Raw genomic sequence first — 26,298 nt, 5'->3', positions numbered from 1 at the left:
GGCCCCCCGCAACACATCCGACCAGAGGCCCCCCGCAACACATCCGACCAGAGGCCCCCCGCAACACATCCGACCAGAGGCCCCCCGCAACACATCCGACCAGATGCCTCCCGCAATACATCCGACCAGAGGACCCCCCCCCCCGCACAGAGACCCCCACAACACATCCGACCAGAGGCCCCCCGCAACATATCCGACCAGAGGCCCCCCGCAACACAGCCGACCAGAGGCCTCCCGCAACACAGCCGACCAGAGGCCCCCCCGCACAGAGACCCCCGCAACACATCCGACCAGAGGCCCCCCGCAACACATCCGACCAGAGGCCCCCCGCAACACATCCGACCAGAGGCCCCCCGCAACACATCCGACCAGAGGCCCCCCGCAACACATCCGACCAGAGGCCTCCCGCAATACATCCGACCAGAGGACCCCCCCCCGCACAGAGACCCCCACAACACATCCGACCAGAGGCCCCCACAACATATCCGACCAGAGGCCCCCACAACATATCCGACCAGAGGCCCCCCGCAACACAGCCGACCAGAGGCCTCCCGCAACACAGCCGACCAGAGGCCCCCCCGCACAGAGACCCCCGCAACACATCCGACCAGAGGCCCCCCGCAACACATCCGACCAGAGGCCCCGCAACACATCCGACCAGAGGCCCCCGCAACACATCCGACCAGAGGCCCCCGCAACACATCCGACCAGAGGCCCCCCGCAACACATCCGACCAGAGGCCCCGCAACACATCCGACCAGAGGCCCCCCGCAACACATCCGACCAGAGGCCCCCCGCAACACATCCGACCAGAGGCCCCCACAACACATCCGACCAGATGCCTCCCGCAATACATCCGACCAGAGGACCCCCCCCCCCGCACAGAGACCCCCACAACACAGCCGACCAGAGGCCTCCCGCAACACAGCCGACCAGAGGCCCCCCCGCACAGAGACCCCCGCAACACATCCGACCAGAGGCCCCCCGCAACACATCCGACCAGAGGCCCCGCAACACATCCGACCAGAGGCCCCCCGCAACACATCCGACCAGAGGCCCCCCGCAACACATCCGACCAGAGGCCCCCCGCAACACATCCGACCAGAGGCCCCCCCCGCACAGAGACACCCCGCAACACATCCGACCAGAGGCCCCCCGCAACACATCCGACCAGAGGCCCCCCGCAACACATCCGACCAGAGGCCCCCCGCAACACATCCGACCAGATGCCCCCCGCAACACATCCGACCAGATGCCCCCCGCAACACATCCGACCAGATGCCCCCCGCAACACATCCGACCAGATGCCCCCCGCAACACATCCGACCAGAGGCCCCCCGCAGCACATCCGACCAGAGGCCCCCGCAACACATCCAACCAGAGGCCCCCCCCCCCGCACAGAGGCCCCCCGCAACACATCCGACCAGATGCCCCCCGCAACACATCCGACCAGATGCCCCCCGCAACACATCCGACCAGAGGCCCCCCGCAGCACATCCGACCAGAGGCCCCCGCAACACATCCAACCAGAGGCCCCCCCCCCGCACAGAGACACCCCGCAACACATCCGACCAGAGGCCCCCCGCAACACATCCGACCAGAGGCCCCCCCGCAACACATCCGACCAGAGGCCCCCGCAACACATCCGACCAGAGGCCCCCGCAACACATCCGACCAGAGGCCCCCGCAACACATCCGACCAGAGGCCTCCCCCGCACAGAGACACCCCGCAACGCATCCGACCAGAAACACCCCGCGAGGTTTCCGGCCAGAGCCCACCCCCCGCAACACATCCGACCAGAGACCCCCGCAACACATCCGACCAGAGGCCCCGCGCAACACATCCGACCAGAGGCCCCCCGCAACACATCCGACCAGAGGCCCCCCGCAACACATCCGACCAGAGTCCCCCGCAACACACTTTCGACCAGAGTCCCCCGCAACACACTTTCGACCAGAGTCCCCCGCAACACACTTTCGACCAGAGGCCCCCCGCAACACATCCGACCAGAGGCCCCCCGCAACACATCCGACCAGAGGCCCCCCGCAACACATCCGACCAGAGGCCCCCCGCAACACATCCGACCAGAGGCCCCCACAACACATCCGACCAGAGGCCCCCCGCAACACATCCGACCAGAGGCCCCCCGCAACACATCCGACCAGAGGCCCCACCTGCACAGAGACACCCCGCAATGCATCCGACCAGAAACACCCTGCAAAGTTTCCGGCCAGAGCCCACCCCCCGCAACACATCCGACCAGAGGCCCCCCGCAACACATACGACCAGAGGCCCCCCACCCTGCACAGAGACACCCCGCAACGCATCTGACCAGAAACACCCCGCAAAGCTTCCGGACAGAGCCCACCCCCTGCAACACATCCACACACCGCAACACATCTGACCAGAGGCCCGCCGCCCGCAACGCATGCGACCAGAAACACCCCACAAAGCTTCCGGCCAGAGCCCCCTCCCCGCAACACATCCGACCAGAGGCCCCCCGCAACACATCCGACCAGAGGCCCCCCGCAACACATCCGACCAGAGGCCCCCCCCGCACAGAGACACCCCGCAACACATCCGACCAGAGGCCCCCCGCAACACATCCGACCAGAGGCCCCCCGCAACACATCCGACCAGATGCCCCCCGCAACACATCCGACCAGATGCACCCCGCAACACATCCGACCAGAGGCCCCCCGCAGCACATCCGACCAGAGGCCCCCGCAACACATCCAACCAGAGGCCCCCCCCCCCCCCGCACAGAGGCCCCCTGCAACACATCCGACCAGATGCCCCCCGCAACACATCCGACCAGATGCCCCCCGCAACACATCCGACCAGAGGCCCCCCGCAGCACATCCGACCAGAGGCCCCCGCAACACATCCAACCAGAGGCCCCCCCCCGCACAGAGACACCCCGCAACACATCCGACCAGAGGCCCCCCGCAACACATCCGACCAGAGGCCCCCCGCAACACATCCGACCAGAGGCCCCCCGCAACACATCCGACCAGAGGCCCCCCCGCAACACATCCGACCAGAGGCCCCCGCAACACATCCGACCAGAGGCCCCCGCAACACATCCGACCAGAGGCCCCCGCAACACATCCGACCAGAGGCCCCCGCAACACATCCGACCAGAGGCCTCCCCCGCACAGAGACACCCCGCAACGCATCCGACCAGAAACACCCCGCGAGGTTTCCGGCCAGAGCCCACCCCCCGCAACACATCTGACCAGAGACCCCCGCAACACATCCGACCAGAGGCCCCGCGCAACACATCCGACCAGAGGCCCCCCGCAACACATCCGACCAGAGGCCCCCCGCAACACATCCGACCAGAGTCCCCCGCAACACACTTTCGACCAGAGTCCCCCGCAACACATCCGACCAGAGGCCCCCCGCAACACATCCGACCAGAGGCCCCCCGCAACACATCCGACCAGAGGCCCCCCGCAACACATCCGACCAGAGGCCCCCCGCAACACATCCGACCAGAGGCCCCCCGCAACACATCCGACCAGAGGCCCCACCCGCACAGAGACACCCCGCAATGCATCCGACCAGAAACACCCCGCAAAGTTTCCGGCCAGAGCCCACCCCCCGCAACACATCCGACCAGAGGTCCCCCGCAACACATACGACCAGAGGCCCCCCACCCTGCACAGAGACACCCCGCAACGCATCTGACCAGAAACACCCCGCAAAGCTTCCGGACAGAGCCCACCCCCTGCAACACATCCACACACCGCAACACATCTGACCAGAGGCCCCCCGCCCGCAACGCATGCGACCAGAGGCACCCCGCTACGCATCCGACCAGAAACACCCCACAAAGCTTCCGGCCAGAGCCCCCTCCCCGCAACACATCCGACCAGATGCACCCCGCAACGCATCCGGCAATGCATCCGGCCAGAGGCACCCCGCAACACATCCAACAGAGACACCCCTGAACGTGCCTGGCCAGAGGCACCCCGCAACGCATCCGGCCAGAGGCACCAAGCACCTCGCAAACGTGCAGCCAGGAACACCCAGTGCCCCACAAAGCATCTAGCTAGGGACACCCACACTGCCCACTCTCCACCACACCCCATCTACCCCCATGCACTGTTCACACCCCACCTATCCCCCCCCACACTGTTCACACCCCTTATACCCCATCCCCCCTGCCCAGCATGTACTCACCTCTCCTGGACCTGGCAGTAGGTTGGGAAGCTTTGCCTAGCACTGACAGAGAATCCTGGAGACCTCTGACCTCCCCTTCTGACCAGACAAAGTGCCGAGAGGAAGAGGGTGGAGATCCCAGAGCAGCCCAGCAACTGCCAATCAGCATTGTCCATTCATGAAGGGGCCCCGTATGTGAATGAGCTGAGGACAAAAGTCCCAACAACTACAATGTGACCAGCCTCATGGTGTCATGTGACCAGCCCGGCCCCCAAATGTGTCCATTAGATCTGTAAACACCAAGTTTACAGAGACCCTCGGAGACACCCCACAATCTACAATCCGGGGTGTACACCAACCCGGCTATCCTTCCTCCTCATACATGATCCCTGGAGACACCCCATAATCTACAATCCGGGGTGTACACTGACCCGGCTATCCTTCCTCCTCATACATGATCCTTGGAGACACCCCACAATCTACAATCCAGGGTGTACACGGACCCGGCTATCCTTCCTCCTCATACATGACCCTCGGAGACACCCCACAATCTACAATCCGGGGTGTACACGGACCCGGCTATCCTTCCTCCTCATACATGATCCCTGGAGACACCCCACAATCTACAATCCGGGGTGTACACGGACCCGGCTATCCTTCCTCCTCATACAAGATCCCCGGAGACACCCCACAATCTACAATCCGGGGTGTACACGGACCCGGCTATCCTTCCTCCTCATACATGACCCTCGGAGACACCCCACAATCTACAATCCGGGGTGTACACTGACCCGGCTATCCTTTCTCCTCATACATGACCCTCGGAGACACCCCATAATCTACAATCTGGGGTGTACACCAACCCGGCTATCCTTCCTCCTCATACATGATCCCTGGAGACACCCCATAATCTACAATCCGGGGTGTACACGGACCCGGCTATCCTTCCTCCTCATACAAGATCCCCGGAGACACCCCACAATCTACAATCCGGGGTGTACACGGACCCGGCTATCCTTCCTCCTCATACATGACCCTCGGAGACACCCCATAATCTACAATCTGGGGTGTACACCAACCCGGCTATCCTTCCTCCTCATACATGACCCTCGGAGACACCCCATAATCTACAATCCAGGGTGTACACCAACCCGGCTATCCTTCCTCCTCATACATGACCCTCGGAGACACCCCACAATCTACAATCCGGGGTGTACACTGACCCGGCTATCCTTTCTCCTCATACATGACCCTCGGAGACACCCCATAATCTACAATCTGGGGTGTACACCAACCCGGCTATCCTTCCTCCTCATACATGACCCTCGGAGACACCCCATAATCTACAATCCGGGGTGTACACCAACCCGGCTATACTTCCTCCTCGTACATGACTCCCGGAGACACCCCACAATCTACAATCCGGGGTGTACACCAACCCGGCTATCCTTCCTCCTCATACATGACCCTCGGAAACACCCCATAATCTACAATCCGGGGTGTACACCAACCCGGCTATCCTTCCTCCTCATACATGATCCCTGGAGACACCCCATAATCTACAATCCGGGGTGTACACCAACCTGGCTATACTTCCTCCTCATACATGACTCCCGGAGACACCCCACAATCTACAATCCGGGGTGTACACCAACCCGGCTATCCTTCCTCCTCATACATGACCCTCGGAGACACCCCATAATCTACAATCCGGGGTGTTCACCAACCCGGCTATACTTCCTCCTCATACATGACCCTTGGAGACACCCCACAATCTACAATCCGGGGTGTACACCGATCCTGCTATCCTTCCTCCTCATACATGACTCATGGAGACACCCCGTAATCTACAATCTGGGGTATACACCAAATCTGCTATCCTCATACATGATCCCAGGAGACACCCCACAATCAACATTCCGGGGTGTACACCAACCCGGCTATACTTCCTCCTCATACATGATCCCCGGAGACACCCCACAATCTACAATCCGGGGTGTACACCAAACCTGCTATCCTTCCTCCTCATACATGATCCCAGGAGACACCCCACAATCTACAATCCGGGGTGTACACCAACCCGGCTATCCTTCCTCCTCATACATGATCCCTGGAGACACCCCATAATCTACAATATGGGGTGTACACCAACCCGGCTATACTTCCTCCTCATACATGATCCCTGGAGACACCCCACAATCTACAATCCGGGGTGTACACCAAATCTGCTATCCTTCCTCCTCATACATGATCCCAGGAGACACCCCATAATCTACAATCTGGGGTGTACACCAACCCGGCTATCCTTCCTCCTCATACATGACTCATGGAGACACCCCATAATCTACAATATGGGGTGTACACCAACCCGGCTATCCTTCCTCCTCATACATGATCCCTGGAGACACCCCATAATCTACAATATGGGGTGTACACCAACCCGGCTATCCTTCCTCCTCATACATGATCCCTGGAGACACCCCACAATCTACAATCCGGGGTGTACACCGATCCGGCTACCCTTCCTCCTCATACATGATCCCAGGAGACACCCTATAATCTACAATCCGGGGTGTACACCAAATCTGCTATCCTTCCTCCTCATACATGACTCATGGAGATACCCCATAATCTACAATCCGGGGTGTACACCAATCCGGCTATCCTTCCTCCTCATACATGATCCCTGGAGACACCCCACAATCTACAATCCGGGGTGTACACCGATCCGGCTACCCTTCCTCCTCATACATGATCCCAGGAGACACCCTATAATCTACAATCCGGGGTGTACACCAAATCTGCTATCCTTCCTCCTCATACATGACTCATGGAGATACCCCATAATCTACAATCTGGGGTGTACACCAACCCGGCTATCCTTCCTCCTCATACATGACTCATGGAGACACCCCATAATCTACAATCCGGGGTGTACACCAACCCGGCTATCCTTCCTCCTCATACATGATCCCAGGAGACACCCCATAATCTACAATCCGGGGTGTACACCAACCCGGCTATCCTTCTTCCTCATACATGATCCCAGGAGACACCCCATAATCTACAATCCGGGGTGTACACCAACCCGGCTATCCTTCCTCCTCATACATGACCCATGGAGACACCCCATAATCTACAATCCGGGGTGTACACCAACCCGGCTATACTTCCTCCTCATACATGATCCCAGGAGACACCCCATAATCTACAATCCGGGGTGTACACCAACCCGGCTATCCTTCCTCCTCATACATGATCCCAGGAGACACCCCATAATCTACAATCCGGGGTGTACACCAACCCGGCTATCCTTCTTCCTCATACATGATCCCAGGAGACACCCCATAATCTACAATCCGGGGTGTACACCAACCCGGCTATCCTTCCTCCTCATACATGACCCATGGAGACACCCCATAATCTACAATCCGGGGTGTACACCAACCCGGCTATACTTCCTCCTCATACATGATCCCAGGAGACACCCCACAATCTACAATCCGGGGTGTACACCAACCTGGCTATCCTTCCTCCTCATACATGATCCCTGGAGACACCCCATAATCTACAATATGGGGTGTACACCAACCCGGCTATCCTTCCTCCTCATACATGATCCCTGGAGACACCCCATAATCTACAATCCGGGGTGTACACCAACCCGGCTATCCTTGATCTTAATACATGATCCCAGGAGACACCCCATAATCTACAATCCGGGGTGTACACCAAATCTGCTATCCTTGCTCCTCATACATGATCCCAGGAGACACCCCATAATCTACAATCTGGGGTGTACACCAACCCGGCTACCCTTCCTTCTCATACATGATCCCAGGAGACACCCCATAATCTACAATATGGGGTGTACACCAACCCGGCTATCCTTCCTCCTCATACATGATCCCTGGAGACACCCCATAATCTACAATCCGGGGTGTACACCAACCCGGCTATCCTTCCTCCTCATACATGATCCCTGGAGACACCCCATAATCTACAATCCGGGGTGTACACCAAATCTGCTATCCTTCCTCCTCATACATGATCCCAGGAGACACCCCATAATCTACAATATGGGGTGTACACCAACCCGGCTATCCTTCCTCCTCATACATGATCCCTGGAGACACCCCATAATCTACAATCTGGGGTGTACACCAACCCGGCTATCCTTCCTCCTCATACATGACTCATGGAGACACTGCACAATCTACAACCCGGGGTGTACACCAACCCGGCTATCCTTCCTCCTCATACATGATCCCTGGAGACACCCCATAATCTACAATCTGGGGTGTACACTGACCCGGCTACCCTTCCTCCTCATACATGATCCCTGGAGACACCCCATAATCTACAATCCGGGGTGTACACCAACCCGGCTATCCTTCCTCCTCATACATGATCCCTGGAGACACCCCATAATCTACAATCCGGGGTGTACACCAACCCGGCTATCCTTCCTCCTCATACATGACTCACGGAGACACCCCATAATCTACAATCCGGGGTGTACACCAACCCGGCTATCCTTCCTCCTCATACATGACTCACGGAGACACCCCATAATCTACAATATGGGGTGTACACCAACCCGGCTATCCTTCCTCCTCATACATTATCCCAGGAGACACCCCATAATCTACAATCTGGGGTGTACACTGACCCGGCTACCCTTCCTCCTCATACATGATCCCTGGAGACACCCCATAATCTACAATCCGGGGTGTACACCAAATCTGCTATCCTTCCTCCTCATACATGACTCATGGAGACACCCCATAATCTACAATCTGGGGTGTACACCAACCCGGCTATCCTTCCTCCTCATACATGATCCCAGGAGACACCCCATAATCTACAATCCGGGGTGAACACCAACCCGGCTATCCTTCCTGCTCATACATGACTCACGGAGACACCCCACAATCTACAATCCGGGGTGTATAAAAAATGTTTTTGGCATTTTCCCAATTAATCTCCTATTTTTTTAACAACATGTCCTTCTCCTTCACAGTATTCCTGCCCCAGGTCTAGGGGGGTCACATTCTCACTCAAGCCCAACCAATGGTGGTCCACACCACCAACTTTGTCAAGTCCTGACCATTTCATTGGAGTCTTTGTGCTATTTTGAGGAACCATCTTTACTCACTTATGGGAATCAAACCTACAGCCCTCTGATTCAAACTTCAGGAGCTTCCATGCTGCGCCACAGAACCCACAGACAGCAGTAGTAGTTGCTAGTGCACCTATATCATGTATGTAGAGCAGCCTTTCTCAACCTTTTCAACACAGAGGAACCCTTGAAATAGTTCTCCGGTCTCGGGGAACCCCTGATAAAAATTACAAATCTACAACTCATGATACATTAGTGTGACGGTCAGTGGGAAGAATGGTCCTTATACTTGTGGTCAGTGGGAAGAATTACCCCCTTACAGGTAGCTAAGAAGATCAATGGTGTGACTGGGAACTTATCTGAGAGGCAGAAATTGCCTAATGCTGAAGGAACCCCTACAACCTCTGGAGGAACCCCTACAACCTCTGGAGGAACCCTAGGGTTCCACAGAACCCTGGTTGAGAATCAATGATCTAGACTCTCTAAGCCAGGGGTAGGCAACCTCGGCACTCCAGCTGTGGTGAAACTATAAATCCCATCATGCCTCATGTATGTGATTATCAGGGTCTTGCAATGTCTCATGGGATTTGTAGTTTCACCACACCTGGTGGGCCGAGGTTGCCTTTCCCTGCGAGCCTTTGAAACAAAGCTAGTACCACGTCCGAGAATGCAACTGAGAAATTCACAGCGTCCTACATTTAACAGCAGCACCCCAACACCACTACCCAGCCATACATCTTCTCTGTAGAACTATATACCAAATAGGAAATGATGAGAGTGATTGAAAAACATTTGGTGGCTCAAGAAACACAAAACTGGGTTTTCTGCATGCAGATTTGTACACACAACTTTTAAGCTACAAGACAAGCGCTCTACCGATTGAATTACGAGAGAGAGCGCACAGTCATCTGGAGACCTTTCTATATTCCGGGACGTCATAAATGCAGCACTCATTTTATTGGGCACATATCAGTGCTGGGTTAGAGATTCACTAAGGTAAGGGTTACAGCCTCCAAAACTAGACGCCAGTGGTGACCACCATTTCTTTTTATTCTGCCAGGTTATCTTTATGGGTACGGGATCAGTTAGAAGGCATCTACATGGACATTGGCTGCAAAGCACATCCAGAAGCTGAGTTGATTTTGGCCAACCAGACTGAGTTTCTATTGCTCCCCTGGCAGAAAGCTATTGGCACAAGTGCCGAGCCCAGGCCAATAAATGTACCGTATGTGACGTTCAGATGATCACAGCACTCTGCAATGTCTGAGGAACATATAGGCTATCCAATCTGACGCTCTGTGCTTTGCAAGCGCTGAGAAGTTAACTCCTTCAATAGCAGGCACTGATTGGCATCACAGGTGGGTACTTTTGGGCACTGGTGGGCATGACAGGTGGGCACCGCTAATGGGGGCTGCACTAATAATCACTACCAGGCCTCAACAAGGCATTTACCCTTCAACCTTTTCTCCCAGGCTTTGCATCAGAAGGTTACAAACGTGACTTATGATGCCTCCTCAGTTGGGCCTACAGACCTTTTAACATCATTACCTATATTCACAGGCATTAGCATATCGCACATTTATCTACATCCCTTTTAGGGATGGCCGAACTGTTCGCCCGGCGGTCGGTTCGCGGCAAATTTTGCGTGTTCGCGATTCGCCCGATCGGTGGACTATTGCCGCTGTTTGCCCAGCGGACTTCCGTGTTTACAGTGTGAAAAAACTTTGACCCATGACACATCCATCATGGGGTACAGGACAGCCAATTGAGACATTTCAGCACATGGAAAATTGGACATTCCCCCTACCTTATAAATAAACCTGATCTGGCGGCCATTTTACATTCTGTCTTATGTCAGTTTAGGGACAGGATGCTGTGTGGAGCAGGGAGAGACTGTAGTGACACAAATCACTAGCTATTAGGTCCACAAAAGTCCTTTTAAGGACTGGTATAAGTGTACAGTATATAGGGTTCAGTGCACTGCTGTGCTGGTGATTGCAGCAGCCTGTCTTTTGTCAGTGTAGGGGCAGGACGCTGTGTGCAGCAGGGATAGTCAGTTTAATCACTAGCTATTACTATTAGGTCCACAAAGGTCCTTTTAAGGACTGGTATAGGTGTACAGTATATAGGGTTCTGGTGCACTGCTGTGCTGGTGATGGCTGAGTGCACTACTGACTGATTCTGCAGCTGTCTTTCGTCAGTGTAGGGACAGGACGCTGTGAGGAGCAGGGACAGCAAGTTTAATCACTAGCTATAAGGCCGCGTACACACGGGCGGACTGTTCGCCCAACTTTGTCCGCTGAACAGTGTTTGGGCGGACAGTCCGCTCGTGTGTGGGCTTTCAGCGGACAGTTTCAGCGGACAGTTTGATGGACAAGGTTTTTCGGAAATTCCGAAAAACTGTCCGCTGAAACCTTGTTTCAGCGAACAGTCCGCTCGTGTGTAGGCTTGTTCGTCAAACAAAGTTGCGCGCATGCTCAGAAAGGATTTTCACGCCGAAAGTTATAATGCAGTGTATAGGACGTCGTATTTTTCGTCCCGACGTACGTGCCGTTCACGTCATCGCGCACGGTTTCAGCAAACTGTTCGTCCGTCGTGTGTGGCCATGTCCGTCCATGCTAATTTTGAGCGGACTGTTTGCCGAAACTGTTTGACGGACAAAGTTGGGCCAACAGTCCCCGCGTGTGTACGCGGCCTTACTATTAGGTCCACAAAGGTCCTTTTAACCACTTGAGACCCATGCTATAGCCGAATGACGGCTACAGCGCGGATCTCCATTGCCGGGACTACGTCTATTGACGTAGTCCCGTGCACGAGCAGCCTGCGCGCCCCCTGAGGGATGCGCGCGGCGCGCTCTGTGATCGGCGAGTCTATGAGACTCGCCTGATCACCGATCCCAGCAAGGGGTCGATCCCGACCCCTTATCATGTGATCAGCTGTCAGCCAATGACAGCTGATCATGTGATATAACGGAGCCGGTAATCGGCTATTATTCCTCCTCGCGCTGACAGCGCGAGGAGAAAAAAAAAGAGCCGATCACCATCAGTCCCGATCACGGCCAGCCCTGCCAGTGCCCACCTGCCCCCTCATCACTAAACACAATTAAAAAATAAGTGCCCCCCCAGCAGTGCCCATAGTGCCATCCAGCAGTGCCCACAGTTCCACCCAGCAGTGCCCACTGTGCCACCCAGCAGTGCCCACAGTGCCACCCAGAAGTGCCCACAATCTGCCTCAACAAAGGTGCTGCACCCCAGTGCCACATATCCGTGCCCATCAGTGTCATCTACCAGTGCCCAGCAGTGCCACCTATCAGTGCCCATCAGTCCCATCTATCAGTGGTACCTATCAGTGCCCCTTAGTGCCACCCATCTGTGCCACCCATCCGTGCCCATTTTTGCCCATCAGTGCCGCCTTATCTGTGCCCATCGGTGCCGCCTTATCTGTGCCTATTAGTGCCGCCTTAACTATGCCTATCAGTGCCCACCAGTGCAGCCTATCAGTGCCCACCAATGCAGCCTACCAGTGCCCATCAGTGCCGCCTCATCAGCGCACTTCAATGAAGGAGAAAAATGACCTGTTTGCAAAATTTTATAACAAACTATTAAACATGATTTTTTATTTTATTTTTTTGCATCTTTTTTTGTTTGTTTAGCAAAAAATAAAACTCCGAGCTGTAATTAAAGCGGAGGTCCACCCTAAAGTGGACCTTCCGCTCATCGGAACCCTCCCCCCCTCCGGTGCCACAATCGGCACCTTTCAGGGGGGAGGGGGTTGCAGTTACCTGGATAATCCAGGTAACTGCACCCACTTCCGGGATAGCTCTCTGCGGAAAGGGGCGTAAATTACGCCCCTTTCCGCAAGTGCCCGCCCCTTCCCGCAAGTGCCCCGCTGCCTGCTGGGAAACACACAGCTCCCAGAGGCAGCGGGGAGCGTCCTTATTGCGCAGCGCGATTCGCGCATGCGCAGTAGGGAACCGGGAAATGAAGCCGAAAGGCTCCATTTCCTGATTCCCATACCCAAGATGGCGGCGGCAGGACCCGACAGACGACCTAGCGATCGGCTTCGGGTGCCGACATCGCGGGCGCGCTGGGCGGGTAAGTGTCACTATTTTAAAAGTCAGCAGCTGCAGTATTTGTAGCTGCTGGCTTTTAAAAAAAAAAAAAAAACGCGGAGTCCCGGCGGACTCCCTCTTTAAATACCACCAAAAGAAAGCTCTATTTGTGGGAAAAAATGATAAAAATTTAATTTGGGTACAGTGTTGTATGACCGGGTAATTGTCATTCAAAGTGCATCAGCGCTGAAAGCTGAAAATTGGTCTGGGACTAAGGGGGGTTTAAGTGCCCAGTAAGCAAGTGGTTAAGGACTGGTATAGGTGTACAGTATATAGGGTTGTACACATATAATATACTTTCTTCCAAATATAGAAAGAATATTATACTTAACTGCTGCCCAATTCTGCAGCTGTCCTTTATCAGTGTAGGGACTGAGGGACAGTCTGCAAATCACTAGCTACTAGGTCCACAAAGGTCCTTTTAAGGACTGGTATAGGTGTACAATATATAGGGTGCTGGTGCAGGGCTGTGCTGCAGATTACTGCCCTATTCTGCAGCAGTCCTTTATCAGTGTAGGGACTGAGGGACAGTCTGTAAATCACTAGCTACTAGGTCCACAAAGGTCCTTGTAAGGACTGGTATAGGTGTACAATATATAGGGTTGTGGTGCACTGCTGCTGACCTATTCTGCAGCAGTCTTTTATCAGTGTAGGGACTGAGGGACAGTCTGCAAATCACTAGCTACTAGGTTTACAAAGGTCCTTGTAAGGACTGGTATAGGTGTACAATATATAGGGTGCTGGTGCAGGGCTGTGCAGCAGTTCTTTATCAGTGTAGGGACTGAGGGACAGTCTACAAATCACTAGCTACTAGGTCCACAAAGGTCCTTTTAAGGACTGGTATAGGTGTACTATTTGGTGTGCAGTACTTAGGGGTATAATACACGTATAAAATACTTGCACATATAGAAAGCTTAGTATAGTGCATTTCCACTGTGCAGCATTGTGACTGCTGAGCGGTTCTGCAGCGATACTACAAAGAGTGACAAACGCAATAAAAAAAGTATTATAACTGGTGTGATAGACCAGTGGCCCCCCAAAACGACCGATTGAAGCGGGTGTTATATACCTTCTTCCACATACATACTGCACTTCTCTAGAGACTTTTGTCACAGGGTCATTTAAAACAGGCTTGAGCCAAAGTGGGAAATTGCAGAAGGTGCGTTCGATTACGTCAAAGGACACACCAGACTTGGTTGAGTGGCTCGCTCAGCCTTACTCTTCTGCACCCTCCTCATCCTCTCGATCTGCACCCTCTTCTTCACTCTCTGCTATGTGCACCCCCAAAGACACTACCACCAACAACACCACCACCACCACATACCTTCCGCTTGAGTCACAGGAATTATTTTCCGATCCATATCAAGAGGACATTTCCGATGCGCAGCCACTCTTGGTATTGGATCAGGAAGAGGAGGCAGCAACAACCGCTACTCAGCAGTCTGACGACAGTACCCAGATCAGCCCAAGGAGGAGGTTGGTCCCCGGTGTTGCTGCCTACTCCGAGATCTCTACTTATAGCGGTGGGGAAGGTGACGTTGATGATGACGTGTCTAGTGATGCCATGTGGGTGCCCACAAGAGAGGAAGAGGAGAGGAGTTCAGAGGGAGATATGGACCAGCAGATAGGGAGGAGAAGCAGGAATAACTTACATTGCACAGGAAGGACAAAGCAGACTGCAAATGTATCAGGAGCGAGGCATCAACCATGTACGGTCACATCTGGCGCTCCCAGGACACCGGCACATGGCTCCGCAGTGTGGGCCTTTTTTAACGTGTCCGCTGCTGACAATAGCGTTACCATCTGCAATCTTTGCAGTCAACGCATTAGTCGCGGTAAGCCCAACACTCACCTAGGGACGACCGCCTTAAGAAGGCACATGGGCAGCCATCACCGAGCCGAGTGGGAGCAACGGAACACACAAAGCCACACTGCAGGCTCTCACCGTCCAGCCTCGTCTTCTACTTCTCCTTCTCCTCCCTCCTCACAATTGTCCTCCACTCCACCTTCCATCACGCCAAGCTCACGTTTTTCTGCAAAAAGGCAGGCTTCTGTGGGCCTAATGTTCGAGCGTAAAAAAATGATGACGCCGGATAACCCTCTTGCCCAACGGTTGACGGCTGGCTTGTCAGAACTCATAGCCCGCCAACTACTGCCATATAAACTGGTGGACTCGGAGGCCTTTCGCAAATTTGTGGCCATTTGAACACCACAATGGAAGGTCCCAGGAAGGAAGTATTTCTCAGAGCAGGGCATCCCAGAGCTATATGGCCATGTTCAGCGGCAAGTGAATGTATCTCTGGCACACAGTGGCGGTGCCATACTGCAGACTTGTAGGACTATGTGACCCTCAGCCAGGCATGTCTATCTCCAGGGTAGGACTATGTGCCCCTCAGTCAGGGATGTCTATCTCCAGGGTAGGACTATGTGACCCTCAGCCAGGGATGTCTATCTCCAGGGTAGGACTATGTGACCCTCAGCCAGGGATGTCTATTTCTAGGGTAGGACTATGTGACCCTCGGCCAGGGATGTCTATCTCCAGGGTAGGACTATGTGACCCTCGGCCAGGGATGTCTATCTCCAGGGTAGGACTATGTGACCCTCGGCCAGGGATGTCTATCTCTAGGGTAGGACTATGTGACCCTCTGCCAGGGATGTCTATCTCCAGGGTAGGACTATGTGACCCTCAGCCAGGGATGTCTATCTCTAGGGTAGGACTATGCGACCCTCGGCCAGGGATGTCTATCTCCAGGGTAGGACTATGTGACCCTCGGCCAGGGATGTCTATCTCTAGGGTAGGACTATGTGACCCTCTGCCAGGGATGTCTATCTCTAGGGTAGGACTATGTGACCCTCTGCCAGGGATGTCTATCTCCAGGGTAGGACTATGTGACCCTCAGCCAGGGATGTCTATCTCTAGGGTAGGACTATGCGACCCTCGGCCAGGGATGTCTATCTCCAGGGTAGGACTATGTGACCCTCGGCCAGGGATGTCTATCTCCAGGGTAGGACTATGTGACCCTCGGCCAGGGATGTCTATCTCTAGGGTAGGACTATGTGACCCTCGGCCAGGGATGTCTATCTCTAGGGTAGGACTATGCGACCCTCGGCCAGGGATGTCTATCTCTAGGGTAGGACTATGTGACCCGCGGCCAGGGATGTCTATCTCTAGGGTAGGACTATGTGACCCTCGGCCAGGGATGTCTATCTCTAGGGTAGGACTATGTGACCCGCGGCCAGGGATGTCTATCTCCAGGGTAGGACTATGTGACCCGCGGCCAGGGATGTCTATCTCTAGGGCAGGACTATGTGACCCTCGGCCAGGGATGTCTATCTCTAGGGTAGGACTATGTGACCCGCGGCCAGGGATGTCTATCTCTAGGGTAGGACTATGTGACCCTCGGCCAGGAATGTCTATCTCTAGGGTAGGACTATGTGACCCGCGGCCAGGGATGTCTATCTCTAGGGTAGGACTATGTGACCCTCGGCCAGGGATGTCTATCTCTAGGGTAGGACTATGTGACCCGCGGCCAGGGATGTCTATCTCTAGGGTAGGACTATGTGACCCTCGGCCAGGGATGTCTATTTCTAGGGCAGGACTATGTGACCCTCGGCCAGGGATGTCTATCTCTAGGGTAGGACTATGTGACCCGCGGCCAGGGATGTCTATCTCTAGGGTAGGACTATGTGACCCTCGGCCAGGGATGTCTATCTCTAGGGTAGGACTATGTGACCCGCGGCCAGGGATGTTTATCTCTAGGGTAGGACTATGCGACCCTCGGCCAGGGATGTCTATCTCTAGGGTAGGACTATGCGACCCTCGGCCAGGGATGTCTATCTCTAGGGTAGGACTATGTGACCCGCGGCCAGGGATGTCTATCTCTAGGGTAGGACTATGTGACCCTCGGCCAGGGATGTCTATCTCTAGGGTAGGACTATGTGACCCGCGGCCAGGGATGTCTATCTCCAGGGTAGGACTATGTGACCCGCGGCCAGGGATGTCTATCTCTAGGGTAGGACTATGTGACCCGCGGCCAGGGATGTCTATCTCTAGGGTAGGACTATGTGACCCGCGGCCAGGGATGTCTATCTCTAGGGTAGGACTATGTGACCCGCGGCCAGGGATGTCTATCTCTAGGGTAGGACTATGTGACCCTCGGCCAGGGATGTCTATCTCTAGGGTAGGACTATGTGACCCGCGGCCAGGGATGTCTATCTCCAGGGTAGGACTATGTGACCCGCGGCCAGGGATGTCTATCTCTAGGGTAGGACTATGTGACCCGCGGCCAGGGATGTCTATCTCCAGGGTAGGACTATGTGACCCGCGGCCAGGGATGTCTATCTCTAGGGTAGGACTATGTGACCCTCGGCCAGGGATGTCTATCTCTAGGGTAGGACTATGTGACCCTCGGCCAGGGATGTCTATCTCTAGGGTAGGACTATGTGACCCGCGGCCAGGGATGTCTATCTCCAGGGTAGGACTATGTGACCCGCGGCCAGGGATGTCTATCTCTAGGGCAGGACTATGTGACCCTCGGCCAGGGATGTCTATCTCTAGGGTAGGACTATGTGACCCGCGGCCAGGGATGTCTATCTCTAGGGTAGGACTATGTGACCCTCGGCCAGGGATGTCTATCTCTAGGGTAGGACTATGTGACCCGCGGCCAGGGATGTCTATCTCTAGGGTAGGACTATGTGACCCTCGGCCAGGGATGTCTATCTCTAGGGTAGGACTATGTGACCCGCGGCCAGGGATGTCTATCTCTAGGGTAGGACTATGTGACCCTCGGCCAGGGATGTCTATCTCTAGGGCAGGACTATGTGACCCTCGGCCAGGGATGTCTATCTCTAGGGTAGGACTATGTGACCCGCGGCCAGGGATGTCTATCTCTAGGGTAGGACTATGTGACCCTCGGCCAGGGATGTCTATCTCTAGGGTAGGACTATGTGACCCGCGGCCAGGGATGTTTATCTCTAGGGTAGGACTATGCGACCCTCGGCCAGGGATGTCTATCTCTAGGGTAGGACTATGCGACCCTCGGCCAGGGATGTCTATCTCTAGGGTAGGACTATGTGACCCGCGGCCAGGGATGTCTATCTCTAGGGTAGGACTATGTGACCCTCGGCCAGGGATGTCTATCTCTAGGGTAGGACTATGTGACCCGCGGCCAGGGATGTCTATCTCCAGGGTAGGACTATGTGACCCGCGGCCAGGGATGTCTATCTCTAGGGTAGGACTATGTGACCCGCGGCCAGGGATGTCTATCTCTAGGGTAGGACTATGTGACCCGCGGCCAGGGATGTCTATCTCTAGGGTAGGACTATGTGACCCGCGGCCAGGGATGTCTATCTCTAGGGTAGGACTATGTGACCCTCGGCCAGGGATGTCTATCTCTAGGGTAGGACTATGTGACCCGCGGCCAGGGATGTCTATCTCCAGGGTAGGACTATGTGACCCGCGGCCAGGGATGTCTATCTCTAGGGTAGGACTATGTGACCCGCGGCCAGGGATGTCTATCTCCAGGGTAGGACTATGTGACCCGCGGCCAGGGATGTCTATCTCTAGGGTAGGACTATGTGACCCTCGGCCAGGGATGTCTATCTCCAGGCTGTGTCTATGGTTTCATCATCATTCTCCATGTATGGGTTAGACTCTTCGTTGTGTCCTTACATTTGCTATCATATTTTACCCACTCCAGATACTTCTCTCTACTTATCCCATGTTGGCCATTTATGAATGGGTGGTCCTTGTGGTTATATGGTGGTCTAATCTATTGCCCACTCGCCCGGCACTGGGGGGGTGATGCACCTGTCAGCTCCATCTTCCCGGGGTCCCTCCACCGATCCATGCCACTTTGTGTCTGTTTTCTTTGATTTGTGTAAAATCCTCGATATTCCATTGTACACAAAATACCCCTTTATTTATATCCCACTCATTGAGGCACAATCGTATTCTCATTCTAGAAAGGATCTAGTACTCAAGTCCCTATAAACACGCCGAGTTCATGACAAAGAGCTGAATTTTGGGCTCATCTGACCACAACCCTTCCCCCGATCCTTCTCTGAATCATTCAGCTGTTCATTGGCAAAGAACACCATCCCTACAGTCACACACGGATGTGGGAATACGAACACCATCCCTACAGTCACACGAGGAGGTGGGAACATGAACACCATCCCTGCCTACAGTCACACACGGAGGCGGGAACATGAACACCATCCCTACAGTCACACACGGAGGTGGGAACATGAACACCATCCCTACAGTCACACACAGAGGTAGGAACATGAACACCATCCCTACAGTCACACACGGAGGTGGAAACATGAGCACCATCCCTACAGTCACACATGGAGGTGGAAACATGAACACCATCCCTACAGTCACACACAGAGGTAGGAACATGAACACCATCCCTACAGTCACACACAGAGGTGGAAACATGAGCACCATCCCTACAGTCACACATGGAGGTGGAAACATGAACACCATCCCTACAGTCACACACGGAGGGGGGAACATGAACACCATCCCTACAGTCACACACGGAGGTGGGAACATGAACACCATCCCTACAGTCACACACAGAGGTGGGAACATGAACACCATCCCTACAGTCACACATGGAGGTGGAAACATGAACACCATCCCTACAGTCACACACGGAGGTGGAAACATGAGCACCATCCCTACAGTCACACACGGAGGTGGGAACATGAACACTATCCCTACAGTCACACACGGAGGTGGGAACATGAACACTATCCCTACAGTCACACACGGAGGGGGGAACATGATGCTTTGGGGTTGTTTCTCTGATAAAGGTACAGGCCGACTTTGCCGCATTGGGGGGGCCAATGGGCGGGGTCATGTATTGTGAGATCTTGGAGGAGAACCTTCTTCCCTCAGCAAAACTGAAGATGGGTCATGGATGGGTCTTCCAGCATGACAATGACCCAAAACAACAAAGGAGTGGCTCAAGAAGGAGCACATTTTTTAAATAACAAACTTTTACAAACAAGTCATACCTCATCTGTGTAAGGGGGTTTTCACACAGCGGCCCCGATCCTCCTTTTCTGGGGTCCCTCTGCAACACTCCTGCTCCTCCTCTTAATCGAATTCCCCCACAGAGAGCCGCATTCCCTGGGGGCACTACATGCGGGTGTGTCCACTGACACAGCCAGCAGGACACAGCCCTTCCCCCAGATTTGATTGACAGCAGTGAGAGCCAATGGCAATCTATCCAATGAGGACCTGAGACAGCGGCTGGAGCTGGTGCGCTTGTCCCCATCGCTGCAACGATTGGCTCAAGTAAGAAAAAAAAGGTGGGGGGGGGGAGCTGCAGCACAGAATGTTTTTCACCTTAATGCATAGAATGCAAACCACAAGACTTAACACCCCCTTTAATATCATGGAGTGGCCAAGCCAGTCTCCAGACCTTAATCCTATAGAAAATTTATGGAGGAGATGAAACTTCGAGTTGCCAAGAAACCTTCAGGATTTAGAGAAGATCTGTAGAGAAGAGAGGAGAAAATCCCTCCTGAGATGTGGAAACCTCATCACCACCTACAAGAAACGTCTGACCTCTGTGATCACCAACAAGGGTTTCTCCACCGACTACTAAGGGGGTCAAATACTTATTTTACTCCATTTATAACATTTGTATTGTGTGTGTTTTCTGGATTTTTGGTTGCTCTTCTGTCTCCATCATATAAAATACAATGATAGACCCTTCATTTCTATGTAAGTGAGCAAAACTTACACCATCTGCAGGGGAGACGATCGTTATTTATACCCCACTGTATCTCTAGAGACACCCAACAATCTACTATCCACGGTGCACCCCAATCCCGCTATACTTCCTCCTCATACATGTACCTGGACTGTCTGACGATCGTTCGTTGTCTGACGATTGATGGTCGAGTTGGAGTTTGATGCCTCGTTCTCCATATTGGCACTGGGGGGGGAGGGGCAGTCCCTGCTGAGACACAAACAATATACACTGACAGATAACGAGAATTACACCCGACATACAGGACAGGAGAAGTAGTACTGTGCAGAGTCCATACATACAGAATAAGAACAGATACCGAGAATTACACCCGACATACAGGACAAGAGAAGTGGTACTGTGCAGAGTCCATACATACAGAATAAGAGGAGATACCGAGAATTACACCCGACATACAGGACAAGAGAAGTAGTACTGTGCAGAGTCCATACATGGAAGAGGTCCTGTGACTGTCATATACAGGTAGTGATGATGTGAAGTGTCAGACCAGGAATAGTTGTCACCTCATCTCTGCCTCCACAGGGCACCACTTATACCTGAGCCCCTCTACACAGCATCACCTGCACCTTCTTCTCTGGCCATCACATGTCAGTACAGGACATCTAAAATCATTACACATTAATAAGGAGCGAGGCAATGTGGTCATTGTGGTGTCAGTGCGATGATTGTGATGTCAGTGCGGTCATTGCAGTGTCAATGCGGTCGTTGCAGGCCTCAGTGCGGTCATTGCGGTGTCAGTCGGGCGTCAGTGCGGTCACTGCGGTGTCAGTGCGATGATTGTGATGTCAGTGCGGTCATTGCAGTGCCAATGCGGTCGTTGCGGTGTCAGTGCGATGATTGCAGTGTCAGTGCAGTCAGTGGGGTGTCAGTGCGGTCATTGTGGTATCAGTCGGGCGTCAGTGCGGTCACTGCGTTGTCAGTGTGGTCATTGCGGTGTCAGTGCGATGATTGTGATGTCAGTGCGGTGATTGCGGTGTCAGTGCGGTGATCGCGGTGTTGCAGTCAGTGCGGTGATTGCGGTGTCAGTGCGGTCGCAGTCAGTGCAGTGATCGTGGTGTCAGTGCGGTGATTGCGATGTTGCAGTCAGTGCGGTCATCGCAGTGTTGCAGTTGCAGTTAGTGCGGTGTCAGTACGGTGATCGCGGTGTTGCAGTTGCAGTCAGTGCGGTGATTGCCGTGTAAGTGCGGTTGCAGTCAGTGCGGTGATTGCCGTGTCAGTGCGGTGATTGCGGTTGCAGTCAGTGCGGTGATCGCAGTGTTGCAGTTGCAGTCAGTGCGGTGATTGCCGTGTAAGTGCGGTTGCAGTCAGTGCGGTGATTGCGGTGTCAGTGCGGTGATTGCGGTTGCAGTCAGTGCGGTGATCGCGGTATTGCGGTTGCAGTCAGTGTGGTGATTGCGGTGTCAGTGTGGTGATTGCGGTTGCAGTCAGTGCGGTGATCGTGGTTGCAGTCAGTGCGGTGATCGCGGTGTCAGTGCGGTGATCGCGGTGTTGCGGTTGCAGTCAGTGCGGTGATTGCGGTTGCAGTCAGTATGGTTATCGCGGTGTTGCGGTTGCAGTCAGTGCAGTGATCGCTGCGTCAGTGCGGTGATCGTGGTGTTGCGCTTTGCAGTCAGTGCGGTGATCGCGGTGTTGCGGTTGCAGTCAGTACGGTGATCGCGGTTGCAGTGCGGTGAGCGAGGTGTTGCGGTTGCAGTCAGTGCGGTGATCACAGTGTCAGTGCGGTGATCGCGGTGTTGCGGTTGCAGTCAGTGCGGTGATCGCAGTGTCAGTGCGGTGATTGCGGTGTCAGTGTGGTTGCAGTCAGTGCGGTGATCGCGGTGTCAGTGCGGTGATAGCGGTTGCAGTCAGTGCGGTGATCACGGTGTCAGTGCGGTGATTGCGGTTGCAGTCAGTGCGGTGATAGTGCGGAGAATGCGATGTTACAGTTGTAGTCAGTGTGGTGATCGCGGTGTCAGTGCGGTGATAGCGGTTGCAGTCAGTGCGGTGATCACGGTGTCAGTGCGGTTGCAGTCAGTGCGGTGATTGCGGTGTAAGTGCGGTGTTACGGTTGCAGTCAGTGCGGTTGTAGTCAGTGCGGTGATTGCGGTCTAAGTGCGGTGTTACGGTTGCAGTCAGTGCGGTTGTAGTTAGTGCGGTGATCGCGGTGTCAGTGCAGTGATTGCGGTTGCAGTCAGTGCGGTGATCGCGGTGTTGCAGTTGCAGTCAATGCGGTGATTGCGGTTGCAGTCAGTGCGGTGATTGCGGTTGCAGTCAGTGCGGTGATAGTGCGGAGAATGCGATGTTACAGTTGTAGTCAGTGTGGTGATCGCGGTGTCAGTGCGGTGATAGCGGTTGCAGTCAGTGCGGTGATCACGGTGTCAGTGCGGTTGCAGTCAGTGCGGTGATTGCGGTGTAAGTGCGGTGTTACGGTTGCAGTCAGTGCGGTTGTAGTCAGTGCGGTGATTGCGGTCTAAGTGCGGTGTTACGGTTGCAGTCAGTGCGGTTGTAGTTAGTGCGGTGATCGCGGTGTCAGTGCAGTGATTGCGGTTGCAGTCAGTGCGGTGATCGCGGTGTTGCAGTTGCAGTCAATGCGGTGATTGCGGTTGCAGTCAGTGCGGTGATTGCGGTTGCAGTCAGTGCGGTGATTGCGGTTGCAGTCAGTGCGGTGATCGCGGTGTCAGTGCGGTGATAGCGGTTGCAGTCAGTGCGGTGATCACGGTGTCAGTGCGGTTGCAGTCAGTGCGGTGATTGCGCTCTAAGTGCGGTGTTACGTTGCAGTCAGTGTGGTTGTAGTCAGTGCGGTGATCGCGGTGTCAGTGCAGTGATTGCAGTGTTGCGGGTGCAGTCAGTGCGGTGATCGCGGTGTTGCGGGTGCAGTCAGTGCGGTGATCGCGGTTGCAGTGCGGTGAGCGAGGTGTTGCGGTTGCAGTCAGTGCAGTGATAGCGGTGTTGCGGTTGCAGTCAGTGCGGTGATCGCAGTGTCAGTGCGGTGATTGCGGTGTCAGTGCGGTTGCAGTCAGTGTGGTGATTGCGGTGTAAGTGCGGTGTTGCGGTTGCAGTCAGTGCGATGATCGCGGTGTCAGTGCGGTGATAGCAGTTGCAGTCAGTGCGGTGATCACGGTGTCAGTGCGGTGATTGCGGTTGCAGTCAGTGCGGTGATCACGGTGTCAGTGCGGTGATTGCGGTTGCAGTCAGTGCGGTGATAGTGCGGAGAACGCGGTGTTGCAGTTTTAGTCAGTGTGGTGATCGCGGTGTCAGTGTGGTGATCGCGGTGTCAGTGCGGTGATCGCGGTGTCAGTGCGGTGATAGCGGTTGCAGTCAGTGCGGTGATCACGGTGTCAGTGCGGTTGCAGTCAGTGCGGTGATTGCGGTCTAAGTGCGGTGTTACGGTTGCAGTCAGTGCGGTTGTAGTCAGTGCGGTGATTGCGGTCTAAGTGTGGTGTTACGGTTGCAGTCAATGCGGTTGTAGTCAGTGCGGTGATCGCGGTGTCAGTGCAGTGATTGCGGTTGCAGTCAATGCGGTGATTGCGGTTGCAGTCAGTGCGGTGATCGCGGTGTTGCAGTTGCAGTCAATGCGGTGATTGCGGTTGCAGTCAGTGCGGTGATTGCGGTATCAGTGCGGTTGCAGTCAGTGCGGTGATCGCGGTGTTGCAGTTGCAGTCAATGCGGTGATTGCGGTTGCAGTCAGTGCGGTGATAGCGGTTGCAGTCAGTGCGGTGATCACGGTGTCAGTGCGGTTGCAGTCAGTGCGGTGATTGCGGTCTAAGTGCGGTGTTACGGTTGCAGTCAGTGTGGTTGTAGTCAGTGCGGTGATCGCGGTGTCAGTGCAGTGATTGCGGTGTTGCGGGTGCAGTCAGTGCGGTGATCGCGGTGTTGCAGTTGCAGTCAATGCAGTGATTGCGGTTGCAGTCAGTGCGGTGATTGCGGTGTCAGTGCGGTTGCAGTCAGTGCGGTGTAAGTGCGGTGTTGCGGTTGCAGTCAGTGTGGTGATCGCAGTGTCAGTGCTTTGATTGCGGTTGCAGTCAGTGCGGTGATTGCAGTTGCAGTCAGTGCGGTGATAGTGCAGTGATTGCTGTGTTGCGGTTGCAGTCAGTGCGGTGATAGTGCAGTGATTGCTGTGTAAGTGCGGTGATTGCGGTTGCAGTCAGTGCGGTGATTGTGGTGTTGCGGTTGCAGTCAGTGCGGTGATTGTGGTGTTGCGGTTGCAGTCAGTGCGGTGATCGCGGCGTCAGTGCGGTGACTGCGGTGTCAGTGCGGTTAGTCAGTGCAGTGATGCGGTTGCAGTCAGTGCGGTGATCGCGGTGTTGCGGTTGCAGTCAGTGCGGTGACTGCGGTGTCAGTGCGGTTACAGTCAGTGCAGTGATGCTGTTGCAGTCAGTGCGGTGATCGCGGTGTCAGTGCGGTGTTTCGGTTGCAGTCACTGCGGTCACACATCTTGTAGATGTGGGGAATCTCGGTGTGGGGAATGTATTTGTGTCTCTCTGACACTTCCCTGCGCTGCTCTGCTGATGGGAAGGGAGTGGAGTGCCGGCAGGAGAGGTTTGGTGTGCCGGGGGTTGCCTAGCCCTGTAGTAGAATGATCAGACAGTAAGGTGGAGGAGGGGGAGGGGGCGCAGCACAGGATAAATGGCGGGTCTTACCAGTCAGAGGATCTCCAGGCATCCCACCTCCAGCAGCCTTTTGTTCGGCTCCCCTTCCTCCGCCGACATGCCTCCTGCAATCACATATATACACACTGCAAGGAAAAGATCAGCCTCACTTCCACATGATTATGATGTTGCTTGGCAACAGCCAATCAGGGTGCGCTGTGTATATCAGAGATTGCCTGTCATTGCTTTCATCCTCCATCATGTAACTGCAGAGAGACAGAGGAAGCCGACCCCCCCCCCCCCATCAATACATATCACCTGTACCAATCACATCCCAGATATTACATCGACACTCCTTACATCTGATTGGTTCCTATGCACAACACGACCTCTTTTCCATCACTTTACATTCATCCTTCTCCTTCACAGCTCAGTAGGGATCAGCATGCCAGTGATATCCTCCTTCCCCACTGTCTCTCTGTGTCCTGTACAGATGACCCACACAGCAAACATCAGCGCGGAGGTCACCGGAAAAC

General features: G+C 54.6%; 1 protein-coding gene across 3 annotated transcripts in view; it reads right to left on the bottom strand.

Annotated features, from left to right (window-relative positions):
• Nucleotides 1-26,004, bottom strand: part of PHC2 (polyhomeotic homolog 2) — a 64,955-nt gene extending 38,951 nt beyond the window's left edge. Inside the window, exons 1-2 of one of the 3 annotated variants that reach the window (XM_077455992.1) lie at nt 25,814-26,004; nt 21,281-21,383 (exon numbers count right to left, since the gene is read on the bottom strand). In XM_077455992.1, coding sequence (XP_077312118.1) covers nt 21,281-21,352 — 72 coding nt within the window. In that variant the 5' untranslated portion in view covers nt 21,353-21,383; nt 25,814-26,004. Of the gene's footprint in view, nt 1-4,189; nt 4,399-21,280; nt 21,384-25,813 lie in introns of those variants that run through there. The other 2 variants (XM_077455993.1, XM_077455994.1) reach the window with 2 other exon arrangements.
• Nucleotides 26,005-26,298: the final 294 nt, after the last annotated feature.

Source organism: Lithobates pipiens, unplaced genomic scaffold, assembly GCF_037356315.1.
Source record: "Lithobates pipiens isolate NorthernLeopardFrog02 unplaced genomic scaffold, aLitPip1_a1.2 Scaffold_27, whole genome shotgun sequence".
Lineage (NCBI taxonomy): Eukaryota > Metazoa > Chordata > Amphibia > Anura > Ranidae > Lithobates > Lithobates pipiens.
Note: the sequence above shows the minus strand (reverse complement) of the source record. Positions and strands in the feature narration are given on the sequence as shown.